Source organism: Musa acuminata, chromosome BXJ2-9 (assembly GCF_036884655.1).
Source record: "Musa acuminata AAA Group cultivar baxijiao chromosome BXJ2-9, Cavendish_Baxijiao_AAA, whole genome shotgun sequence".
NCBI classification, from domain to species: Eukaryota; Viridiplantae; Streptophyta; class Magnoliopsida; order Zingiberales; family Musaceae; genus Musa; species Musa acuminata.
In genome coordinates, this window is record NC_088346.1 from 2,360,658 (window position 1) to 2,372,602 (window position 11,945).

Genomic DNA, 11,945 nt, shown 5'->3' on the forward strand with positions numbered 1-11,945 from the left:
TTGTATCGTCACAAAAAGAAAAAGAAAATCTTTTGTCAAAAACATCAGCCAATCATCTAATTGGTTGAATTATTGTTTTTATTATTTAATTTTTATTATAAATCTGACACCCGCGAAGGAAGACCCTTGAACACCTTTCATTTCGTCGCCATTCAAGTGGTGTGCGTTAGATGATTCCAGAATGGACCTTTCCCGTTTTATTGGGTTTTCTAGACACTCGAACGACCGATCTTGGATACCTCACGTGCAAAGCACGTACTTCATTCCCCGAGCGCCTGCTATCCTTAGAGCAACCATCACTTACCCTTCTTTGCCTTCCCCGGGGCAACATTTTCGTATTTTGAGAATGCTGATCGGGACGGAACGGAACGGCATGCGTCTCTCTTCCCGTTCCGTTTAATCCCCAAAACGATGTTTATATCCTGAATGCTTGATTCAGTTTAGTTTCCCGAAGGATCTCTCTCCGGTTCTCCCTTTTCTCCGTCCTCCCCCCACGATCCTGTCCTTTGGTTAGAGCCGGTGATCACCTACCTCTTCTTCTTGATTTCAACTAATTTCCGAGATGTTTGATGCTTAGGGCTGCGCGTTTCGGTCGTTCATCTCTTCTCTAAGTAAGAGAAAAGATCCCTGCCGTAGGGTTTAGCGGTTTAGGGTTTTTGCTCTCGGCCATGGTTATACAACAACTTGGTCTTGTTGTGGTTTTGCTTTTTTATCGCTCGTGGTAGTGCCTTCTTTTCTTTGATCCTCTATTTCACTTTTCTTGCCTCCGATCGTTCTACTTTTCGGGCGTATAAGTGGTTTTGCGGATAATATGCAACTGGAATATGCTGCTGTAGTGGATCTTTTGCTGTCTGTGTGTGTTTGGATAGACGTGTTGGGCTTCTAGAATCCAATTGTTACGTCCGGATGGGTTTATAGTGAGCCCATTGCACCTTCTCTTGAGTGTTTTTGCTTCTCCATTCTAATTTATACTGCCATTGAGCAAATATGTTTGTTGGATTGCATTTGAGACAATGAAACATGTTCTCATGAATGTGTTTTGACTTGTTTAGTTATTGTTTAGGTATCCTCTTTTGTAATGCGATGATATTTTCTAGATGTTTATGCTTCCATAGTGAGAACTAAGTTAAATCTGGTTTGCTTGATCAAGCTTTTATGAAGTGTAAGGTGCTGAACAGATGCTGTAATTTTATATATGACGTTTTTAATTAACACATATCACCATGTTATATGACTGTTAAAGACCGTTTTCCATCATATATTTCTTCCTCTGTTTTCCGCCATGCATTGTTATGCTGAGAGAGTGAATCCTATTCGGTAGAGATGTTATTGAATTAGTCTTGTTTGATCAGTTATAGATGATATCTTGGTAAAACAATAATTCCACATTATATTTTGGATCTCTCGTTTGTTTATTGTCCTTTGCAAAGGAATAGTCTGGTCTAGGTAGGTTGATGCTAGTAGAAAATGTCAAAAATCTTCCTTCTACCACAACGGACACCTATATGTTCTTTTTAATCTGTCCTTTTCATTTATTTTAAACCCTTCTTATTGGGATTTACAATTCTCACTAACTTAGGTTGACCAAGGACTTGCATATGCAAGAATCAAAAGCTAGTACATCTGAAGTAGCAACCCAGATCTATTCATTTTGGATGACTGTAGAATCAACCGTAGATCTATTCATATAACATTAAAACTTATATTTGATCCAAATGACTTTATGTTTTTCTACTATTTTCTGTTATCTTTATTTATATTGTTAGTTTGGTGAGTAATGAGCAGCAATGCGGTTTAATTTTTTTAAGATGCATATCTTCTGTAAAACTTTTGGCATCAAATTTTTTCAGTTAGTGTAATAGATTGAATTAGTTATAAGTCAATTGTAAGTTATGCTGATTGTCCAATGAAGTTCTGATGAATGATACGCCTCAAAATTTGTCCAATTGTCATTTGGGCCAAAGAAAAAAACATAGACTGGTAAGAGGTTGCTACTTGCTTGTTATGGCCAAAGTGTAAAGAGTTTGATGAAAATGGCCTCTTCAATTGTTGGTATAAGGTTGTATAAATTGATTCAATATCCCATATTTGTTGAAGCCTTGTTCACTGGGATGTTTCGTGTCAAAAGTAGGTGGTCTATTAGTGAATAGATATGATACCTCAACATGGTTCCAGGTTGATTATGAAATAAGGTTTTAGATGGTATTTGGGTTATTCACATCCAAAGAATGAATTCTGAGTGCTCTTTTTTCGGGCTTGACCTATGTCATTCTAGGTCTTTAGTTGTGACAAATATGATATTAGCACAATGACTAGTCCTGGTGGTTGGGTTACATGGTAACTATTATTTGTCATAGTGAACCATGATCTGGTGGAGATTTACATCATCGAAGGTGGCAGCAACATACTAGTCCAGAATGCCTCTAGGATCCCACATCACCTAGAGGGTGAATCTGATGATCTATGTTGACACTTGTGTGACTTTTGTGTTCTTGATGATTACATGATCATGTGGTGCACTGCCTCCTCTTCTTTCTTCCTCTTTCCCTTTTTCCCTTCTTTTCTTCCACTGCCTCCTTTTCTTCCTTTCTCTTCCTCCTTCCCGTTTCTCCTCCTCTTCCTCCACTGCCTTCTTTTCTTTCTTCCTCTTCCTCCTCCTCCTCCTCCTCCTCCTCCTCTTCCTCTTCCTCTTTGGTACATACCAAGTGTATACCTGGTACGAACTGGTCTGTCCAGGAACCGGTACAGCAGTGGAAATGTCTCGGAGATTGTTGCATATTTTAGATATTGACCTATGTCATCTAGTTGTATCATTGCTGGTAGTATATATGTTACTGTCTGTTATTTTTTATGAGCTTTCATAGTCTCTCTAACGTTTTATCTGAACATTCTCACAATTTAACATCTTAAACTGATTCCTAGTCATTGATACCCCGCAAACTGCTAGACTTTGCAATGAGAATTACATATGCCGTATTGTAGCCAGACTTGCTACCCTAATTTGTGGTAGATTACTCCCAAGGTCATGGTAAATGACTTCTTATCATGGGTTGGATTTGCAAGGAGATTCATCATATTTTGCAACTAAGGATTGGCTTGTGCAGCTGCTCATAGGTGATTTTACTGTAGGTGAATGCTGATGATTGAGAAGGGAAGGGAAGTGGAACTATCTGTGTAGTTATGTAGTGATGGGTCATTTTGTTCTTGAGTGAATTGGTGGTTATCAAGGTTCATTTGACAGTTCTGTGAATTTGGATGATGGTATTGAGATGTAAGCTTTGAGTTGTTGCCTTTATATTGCATCACTATCAAACTAGTTTATCCTGACATCAGGTATTTTGCTTCTCAAGTCTATGTTGTCTCATATTCTTTAGATTATGTGTCTACTTTGGATCTTGTGTTTCTCTGTCTCCACTCAAATTTTTGCACTTTATCATTTTGCTATTGCTCGCTGGCCAATGAATCTTTCTTCAGGATTACATGTCATTTCTTTTATCCTTAATATATTATTTATTAATGCTTACCATTGTTCAAGTGTATAATTTATTCTTGACACTCTCTTTTTGAATTGCCCTTTTTTCATTTTTCAGTTCCTTCAGCAGATGGATCCGAGTTCAGAAGAATCTGATATCAGTGACTCTGACGTTCCAGAGTATGAGGAGAAAATTTACCTTCGGCTTAAAGCAGGACAGTTTATAGTGAGAAACACAGACAAAACATGCAGATGTCCCTTTTGTGCTGGGAAAAAGAAGCAGGACTACAACTACAAGGATTTGCTTCAGCATGCAACTGGCATCGGTGCATCCAACAGGAAGGGAAAAGTGAAGGCAACACATCGTGCCTTGGCAAAATATTTGAACAATGACATCACTGACACTACATGTTCATCAGAGCAGCTGGTAGTTTTCCAGCCTAAGCCTTCTAAAAGCACATCAGAAGATCAGTTTGTTTGGCCCTGGATGGGTGTTGTAGTTAATGTTCCAACTGAATTTAAGAATGGACAATATGTAGGTGAGAGTGGAAACAGACTGAAGGAGCAGCTTTCCAGATTTCACCCATTAAAAGTTCATCCGTTATGGAACCATAGAGGACACACAGGAATTGCTATCATGGATTTCACCAAAGATTGGACTGGTTTTAAAGATGCAATGGCTTTTGAAAATAATTTTGAAGCGGAGCATTATGGAAAGAGGAACTGGTTAGAAAAAAAACAACGAGGTTCTGATATTTATGGTTGGGTGGCAAGAGCAGATGATTACAATTCTGCTGGTCCTGTTGGTGATTATTTACGAAAAAATGGTGATCTGAAATCTGTTGCTGATCTTGCAACAGAAGAATCCCGCAAAACAGATCGGCTTGTGGCAAATTTAGCAAGCCAGATTGAAGTGAAAAACAAGCATTTACAGGAGTTAGAGTGTAAATACAATGAAACTACAATATCGCTAGATAAAATGATGGAAGAGAGAGATTCCTTGCTCCAAGCTTATAATGAAGGTTCGTATGGTCCTTTGCTCTTTTGCAAATTTCGGGCACCATAATTATGCCAATTCTCAATTGTCAAGTGTATTCTACATGGCTAAAGGCTTTCTGATCCTGTTCGGGATGGTTGATTTAACTACAAACAGAAATATCAATCCTTTATAGCATGGACACATCGTCATAAAATATTAAAGGATAAATAAACACTGTGGCACACAACTTTGGCTTGATGCTATGTTATAGTACAGCTTAGTTATTTCTTTTACTGGTAGTGTATCTCATGATTGTACCTCTATTGTCAATTTGTAAGATATGGTAAAATACCAAAAGAACTTGTAGCTTGGTTTATAGTGATCTAATGTCGTTGGTCAAAGATGAGTCAGCTGAACTAGGTTCTTTACCACTCGGAGAATGATGTGGCCCAGATGTATCTTTCTTATGTGAGTGAGGCAACTAAATGATTATTCTTTTCTGCTATCTGAGTATATTGATATATGAAGCTAGAATTTACCACTTGGAGAATGATGTTGCCCAAATTTTTTTAAATCAGCATGTGTGCACATAATTAGCTGCTTATTTGGATCAGTCACTTAGCTTGTTCATGTCCTTTTTCTTGTCACTGGATCATGATCTATGATTTATTGTATAACACACCTTGTTGCATCAGAAATTCGAAAAATGCAGCACCTTGCTCGTGATCATTCACGTAAGATACTTACTGAGAACGAAAAGCTAAGGTCGGAGTTGGATTCCAAGCGACAAGAGCTTGAAATGAGGCGCAATCAACTTGATAAGCTGGTTGCTCAAAATGATGTTGACAAAAGGAAGCTTGACGATGAGAGACAAAAGGTAAGAATTTTTCACATCTAATATTTTTATAATATATAGTATTCATGTTCTTAAACTGTTTGATTGGCAAGCTCCTTTGACTTTGTTGAACTTGAAATGTAATATTGGATTGACATGCCAATCTATTCTAGTACATGGAGTATTTTGCAGTAAGTTGCCACAGCTAGGTAGCATTATTGAGATTTACATAGATAGCTGGACCGCTTGTGTTGGTTTCATGTTAGATTGGCGGTTTCCATCCATTTGTTGGTCAGAAATGAATTACAGAAAAAAGAGTAGTCCGGTGTTCGAGGCTTTTGGGGAGGATCGATGTCGGCAAACTTATCCTTGTAAGCAGAGACGCTGGTTATGTCTTAGCTGCTGAAGAGTTGTGTGTGCGACTTGATTGGTGGATCAAACATGTAGGATGTGTTCATTGGGATTATTAAGAGCATGTATCTCGATGATATGTTTACATTACATAACCTGGTATTATTTAATTTATTTTTTCAATATATTATGGGATAACTCAGGCATTATGAATCCACCACTAATAAGACTGTCTTGGGATCTTTGGTATTTTGATTGAGCACATGCAAAACATTAGCTATTTTGACGATCAATCCAAAAATTTTCCTTTACACGGCGTTAGATTCTAATTAATTTTAACCTATGCAGATCTGGAAGTTGCAGTAATGAGTCAGGCCATCATATGCCACGCAAAGCAAATTATAACATTTGTTCATCCACTTCTAAAAAATTTGCTTGGCAGATATTTGTCTGAATAAAAAAATAGCACACGTTTAACTGAGACGGGGAGAAACATCATGATATCACTGTTGTGACAACTCTTATATGTACTTTTTAGTGAATTGTTATTTTGGTGCAGAATGCCATGAAGAATAATTCACTTCAGTTGGCAACTATGGAACAGAAGAAAGCTGATGAAAATGTGTTGAAGCTTCTTGAAGATCACAAGGTGTTTTGCTCTCAGTTAGATTGCTTTAGCAGGAATTCTCTATCAATACTTGTTTCACAGTAGGAATAGTGTTTTTACATGTCTGGAACTGATTTCAACAGAGGGAAAAGGAGGCTGCTCTCAAGAAAATACTTAAACTGGAAAAACAGCTGGATCAAAAGCAGAAGCTAGAACTGGAAATACAACAGTTGAAAGGGCAGTTGCAGATTATGAAGCATATGGAAGGAGACGAAGATGCAACGGTGAAGAAAAAAATTGATGAGATGAGCGAGCAGCTTAAAGAAAAAATTGAAGAAATGGACGATTTGGAGGCTTTGAATCAGACTTTGGTTGTTAAAGAACGAATGAGCAATGACGAGCTACAAGAAGCTCGTAAAGCGCTAATACAAGTATGACTTCCACAACCATGTTAGCTTCAGAATATTGTTTTCCAAATTGGACCTCTGTATAGTAGTATATATCTCCTTTTTTTGTCTTCATCTACATGGATTATCTGGGTTGTGGGATATAATCACAAATCTGTTGACATATACAGGGTCTGGGAGATTTGCTGGGTAGTCGATCTTTAATTGCCATCAAGAGGATGGGTGAACTTGATGATGGACCGTTTCTTCCTGCATGCAAGCAGAGGTTCTCAAAAGATGAAGCAGAAATCAAAGCTGCAGAGTATTGCTCTCACTGGCAACATGAACTGAAGAAACCTGAATGGCATCCCTTCAAAATTGTTGACACAGATGGAAAGCCTCAGGTTTGGATAACTAATTATTTTTTCTTTGACTGCCCAAACCATAATTTAATATTTTCTGCTGAAGACATGGATACCACAGGAACTGATATATAATATTTTTATTTTTTTAACTTTTCCCACTTTGTTTTCTTGTTTGTTTTTTTAACCTTTCTTGCAGCTGTGGTAACCTGGGAAACTTGGTGGGTTCATAACTAGATTGGAATTTAGGGGGCTTAATCTCTTTTATTTCTCCGTTCTTGTCATCCTGCTGCATGTGCATTTAGTTTCCGTTCTTGTTTATTCTTTTATTCTTTATCTCTCGAGAGATTAATGTTCTCTATCTTTAGCTTTCACTTTCTTTGAGCGTATCTTACATTGATATTCTGTTGCAGGAATTTATAAAGGAGGATGATGAAAAATTACGAGCTTTAAAGGAGGAATTGGGTGATGCAGTCTACAAAGCTGTAACTACAGCCCTACTCGAGATGAACGAGTACAATCCAAGTGGTAGATATCCCATCCCAGAACTCTGGAACTCAAAAGCAGAACGGAAAGCAACACTTACAGAAGTGATAAATTACATCTTGAAGCAATGGAAGACCTATAAGCGGAAACGATGAGAAGTACATTTATTTAAGTTCCACTACTTGGACGAAGATAAATGTTGGCAAATTGTGCTAACTAGACTCTTGTGGCATTTTATATGGATTCGGATAGTACGATTATTGGCTTGTAGAGAAGTATGGACCATTTCCTCTTCAATCACTTTTTCAAATTGCTTTAGAGTCTGCTTTATGCCTGCCATATGATGAAATGTCTTCACAACTTCATGGCTGGGTTTGAACATTTTGCACGGGGCATGGGTGTCCCCTGTAGTCTTGCTTATCCTTGTCCTCAGTTATATCGAACTTGGAATCGGAATTTTATGATGGTGGCTCGAATCGTTATTAAACCAAGGAAGTGATAAACTTGTCATGTGTAGGGGTTTGGAACTGATTTAGAATCATCAATTTTGATTTCGGTTTTGAAATTTTGATTTGGGTTTCGATTCCAGAGTTTAAGAACAGGAACGGAACCTGATTCTGATTCAATTTAAAATCATTGATCTGATTTCGGTTCTTGACCGATTTGATTCTGAGTTGAATCCAACCCGTGGTCAATGCAGCTGACTGTGATCTGACTTCAAAGAGAAGGAGAAGCATATACTTCAGAAATCTTCTAATCAGTATCTTCTTGGTTAAGTTTGTTTGGAGTTGGCAGTTGGAGGTCATTGTGACCCTAAAAGAAGAATAATAAATTGAAAACTTAGGTGAAGTATGTTCGGACATCTCTCTCCGCCTTTGAAACTACCAACCCCCTCATATCACCAATATCTTGATTTCGATACCACATCTACCTGCCTGTAAATAAATATTATATGTATAAACAATTTTCATGAAGGTAATCAAGAAATTATATATATATATATATATATATATATATATATATATATATATATATATATATATATATATATATATATGTCACCAATATAACTTCAAGGTGAAGTCCGGAGAGACGATATGTATGTATGTATGTAAGTTGACTTTGCCTATACTCTGAAGCTAACATGGACCAGCATCGCTTCGATGTGGTGTCGTCCACCAAACAGTTCAGCAAACGAGGCCGATGCTGCGTCTCTTGTTCACCTATATATACTTCTCCTGGCTTCTCATGGATTCCCACCAATTAAGCATCCTTTTCCTCTCTGTCATCTCTCCCGCTTCACCGTAGGAACAACGATGGCCTCTTCGTCATCTGACCTCCTCGTGAAGGCCTTCCTTCTCTCATGCATCGCGTTGCTTGCTCTCTCGGACGCCGCAGTCGCCCCACCAACCAGGCATTACAAGTTCGATGTGTGTTCTCAGCTCGCTTTCCTCCATTGCAGTGCAACTGTAAGGAAGATTATTCTTATCCCGATACCATGTAACATGCAGATCCAAATGGCAAATGCAACACGACTGTGCCACACCAAGTCCATTGTGACCGTCAATGGTCAATTCCCGGGGCCAAAGATAGTGGCGAGAGAAGGCGATCGAGTTGTCGTTAAGGTGGTTAACCATGTCGAGCACAATGTCACCTTGCATTGGTACGGATTTCCTTTCCTGTGCTGAACCGAAGCCCACAAGCTTTAATCTATTAGCCTCTAATTGACCCATCGTTGCACGATAATATTCGAGAAAACAGGCATGGCATTCGGCAATTGCGAAGTGGTTGGGCCGATGGACCGGCTTATGTGACCCAATGCCCGATTCAAACCGGCCACAGCTACGTGTACAACTTCACCATCGTGGGCCAAAGAGGCACCTTCTTCTGGCACGCCCACATCTCGTGGCTGAGAGCCACCCTCTACGGCCCCATCGTCGTCCTCCCCCACCTGGGGGTTCCCTACCCCTTCGCCAAACCCTACAAAGAAGTCCCCGTCATCCTGGGTAATCTCGAGCTCTTCCATCACCAGCCTCGGCTTGATGCTTGGACGCCATAGATTGACTCCATTAGTCTTGATGCAGGGGAGTGGTGGAAGGCTGATACGGAGGCCGTCATCAGCCAGGCACTTGAGACTGGTGGAGGACCGAATGTGTCAGACGCCTACACCATCAATGGCCTCCCTGGTCCTTTCTACAATTGCTCCGCTAAAGGTATCAAAGCTCTAAAATCAAGTGATTGATATATATATCGGAGAGAGAGAGAGAGAGTAGCATCCCACGCCTAAGACTGGATGGCACGCTGCCGCATGCATGCATGCATGCAGATACGTTCAAGCTGAAGGTGAAACCGGGGAAGACGTACTTGCTCCGCCTCATCAACGCTGCACTCAACGACGAGCTCTTCTTCGGCATCGCCAACCACACCCTCACCGTCGTCGATGTCGACGCTGTCTACGTGAAGCCCTTCGAAAGTGATGCCCTCCTCATCTCACCAGGCCAAACCACCGACGTCCTCCTCCGCGCCAAGCCTGATTACCCTAATGCCATGTTCTTCATGAGCGCCAGCCCATACGTCACCGGATCTGGCACATTCGACAACTCGACCGTCGCCGGCGTCCTCGAGTACCGTAATCCCAATAGTTCGTCCCGGGCCAGCTTCAATAGTAAGCTCCCACTGTATAAACCCACCCTTCCGTCCCTGAACGACACCTCCTTCTTCGCCAACTTCACCGGCAAGTTACGGAGTCTGGCGACGGCTCGGTTCCCGGCAAATGTACCGCAGGCCGTCGACCGGCACGTCTTCTTCACCGTGGGCCTCGGTTCGAGCCCCTGCCCGGAGAACCAGATGTGCCAGGGGCCAAACGGCACCAAGTTCGCGGCGACCGTCAACAACGTCTCCTTCGCGCTGCCGACCACCGCCCTCCTGCAGGCGCACTTCCTGGGGCAGTCGAGGGGCGTCTACACGCCGGACTTCCCCGTCACCCCGCTGACGCCGTTCAACTACACAGGGACTCCGCCCAACAACACGTTGGTGGGCAACGGGACGAAGCTAATGGTGCTCCCCTTCAACACCAGTGTGGAGCTTGTGATGCAGGACACCAGCATTCTAGGAGCAGAGAGCCACCCGCTGCACCTCCATGGCTTCAACTTCTTCGTCGTGGGGCATGGATTCGGCAATTACGATCCGGCGAAGGACCCGGCCAAGTTCAACCTGGTGGACCCCGTGGAGCGGAACACAGTAGGGGTGCCGGCCGGCGGCTGGGTGGCCATCCGTTTCCTGGCCGACAACCCGGGTGTGTGGTTCATGCACTGCCACTTGGAGGTGCACACGAGCTGGGGTTTGAAGATGGCCTGGTTGGTGTTGGATGGAAGCCTTCCTCACCAAAAGTTGCCACCTCCGCCGTCGGATCTTCCCAAATGCTAGACTTCAAGGGCTTTGGATTCGGCTCGTCCATGGGAGGCTTCTCCCCAAGCCCTTTTCGTGTCTGTTCTCGTGAGTTTGTTTTGCTTGGTATTGGGTTTTTTTGGCTCCTAATTGTGGAGAAGGTGATTTATTTTTTCTTTTTTGTAAAAGGACGTGGCAATAAAGACGTATCCATGTCATCACTAATTTTGCTCCATAATAAAATTTTGATATTTGCTTAATATGCGCATTTTAATTTAGTGTTGATAGGTTCATGTTATTTTATTTATAGGTTCATTTTAATCTAATGTCGATACGTTTATGTCAACTCTATCACATTAATAAAAAATAATTTTAATATTTATAACTTCTCAATCATCAATCATGTTTAATCTCTCGATTATTATTACTTTATATAACCATCATGAGCATCCTTTCATATCACAATCCTAGCCATATGATATGATGTTGAATCAATATTGTCTATCTTTTATTTAAATAAATTTAATTAATTTAAAGTTTTTTTGAGTTACCACATGATAATATACTAAATAATTCTCGTCTAGATTTCTCCTTTACTTAAGAAAAAAAATATCAAAAGGATTTGAAAAAACATAAATTATGATTATGATTGAAAATTATAAATCACGATAAAATTTTTTGTGAAGATTAATCTCTACAAGGATGGAAGCATATCGATAAGTAATATTATTGATATTACTTATTTGTTTTCTAATAGTACCATTTCATTGTCCACCTACGGAGGTACGAGACTTTCATCTGGAGGATATTCTCTTGAGCTAGAGTGAGTTAAGTAGTTATCCATTTATTTTTCTATTATCTTTCTATTATTATATTCTATTCCTCTCCTTTATGTTTCTCTATTATCAAAAAAAAAAAATCTATCATCCTACATCATATTTGATATCATAGTTCTTAGTTTAGTTAAAATGTTCTAGATCGATCATATCTCAATTATATGAACTTGGAGGTGAGGTTTTATGATGTAGATTAATTTTATCTATCTTTTATTCAAATAAATTTGATTAGTTTAAAGATTAT

At 40.1% G+C, this 11,945-nt stretch overlaps 2 protein-coding genes across 5 annotated transcripts; both read left to right on the forward strand.

Moving 5' to 3' along the window:
- Nucleotides 1-232: 232 nt before the first annotated feature.
- Nucleotides 233-7,796, forward strand: LOC135622410 (factor of DNA methylation 5-like). Of its 4 annotated transcripts, none has more exons than XM_065124242.1 (7): nt 233-611; nt 3,591-4,494; nt 5,147-5,328; nt 6,197-6,286; nt 6,388-6,675; nt 6,822-7,034; nt 7,406-7,796. In XM_065124242.1, the coding sequence occupies exons 2-7, from the start codon at nt 3,603-3,605 to the stop codon at nt 7,631-7,633; spliced, it is 1,893 nt and encodes a 630-aa protein (XP_064980314.1). In that variant the 5' UTR covers nt 233-611; nt 3,591-3,602; the 3' UTR covers nt 7,634-7,796. The 4 variants fall into 4 exon arrangements, with proteins under 4 accessions (XP_064980314.1, XP_064980313.1, XP_064980316.1 ...); XM_065124241.1 differs by having other exon boundaries at nt 233-519; XM_065124244.1 differs by having other exon boundaries at nt 233-509.
- Nucleotides 7,797-8,754: 958 nt separating this feature from the next.
- LOC135621919 (laccase-4-like) lies at nt 8,755-11,096 on the forward strand. Its single transcript, XM_065123545.1, has 5 exons — nt 8,755-8,908; nt 8,990-9,141; nt 9,240-9,484; nt 9,563-9,691; nt 9,805-11,096. The coding sequence occupies exons 1-5, from the start codon at nt 8,795-8,797 to the stop codon at nt 10,902-10,904; spliced, it is 1,740 nt and encodes a 579-aa protein (XP_064979617.1). The 5' UTR covers nt 8,755-8,794; the 3' UTR covers nt 10,905-11,096.
- Nucleotides 11,097-11,945: the final 849 nt, after the last annotated feature.

Bases quoted from the DNA above. Each gene is read 5' to 3' on its own strand.
- LOC135622410 (XM_065124242.1), top strand. From the start codon at position 3,603: ATGGATCCGAGTTCAGAAGAATCTGATATCAGTGACTCTGACGTTCCA. The intron at 6,287-6,387 runs GTGTTTTGCTCT...TGATTTCAACAG, and splicing joins AGCTTCTTGAAGATCACAAG to AGGGAAAAGGAGGCTGCTCT. The intron at 6,676-6,821 runs GTATGACTTCCA...TGACATATACAG, and splicing joins CTCGTAAAGCGCTAATACAA to GGTCTGGGAGATTTGCTGGG.
- LOC135621919 (XM_065123545.1), top strand. From the start codon at position 8,795: ATGGCCTCTTCGTCATCTGACCTCCTCGTGAAGGCCTTCCTTCTCTCA. The intron at 8,909-8,989 runs GTGTGTTCTCAG...TGTAACATGCAG, and splicing joins CCAGGCATTACAAGTTCGAT to ATCCAAATGGCAAATGCAAC. The intron at 9,142-9,239 runs GTACGGATTTCC...TCGAGAAAACAG, and splicing joins CACAATGTCACCTTGCATTG to GCATGGCATTCGGCAATTGC.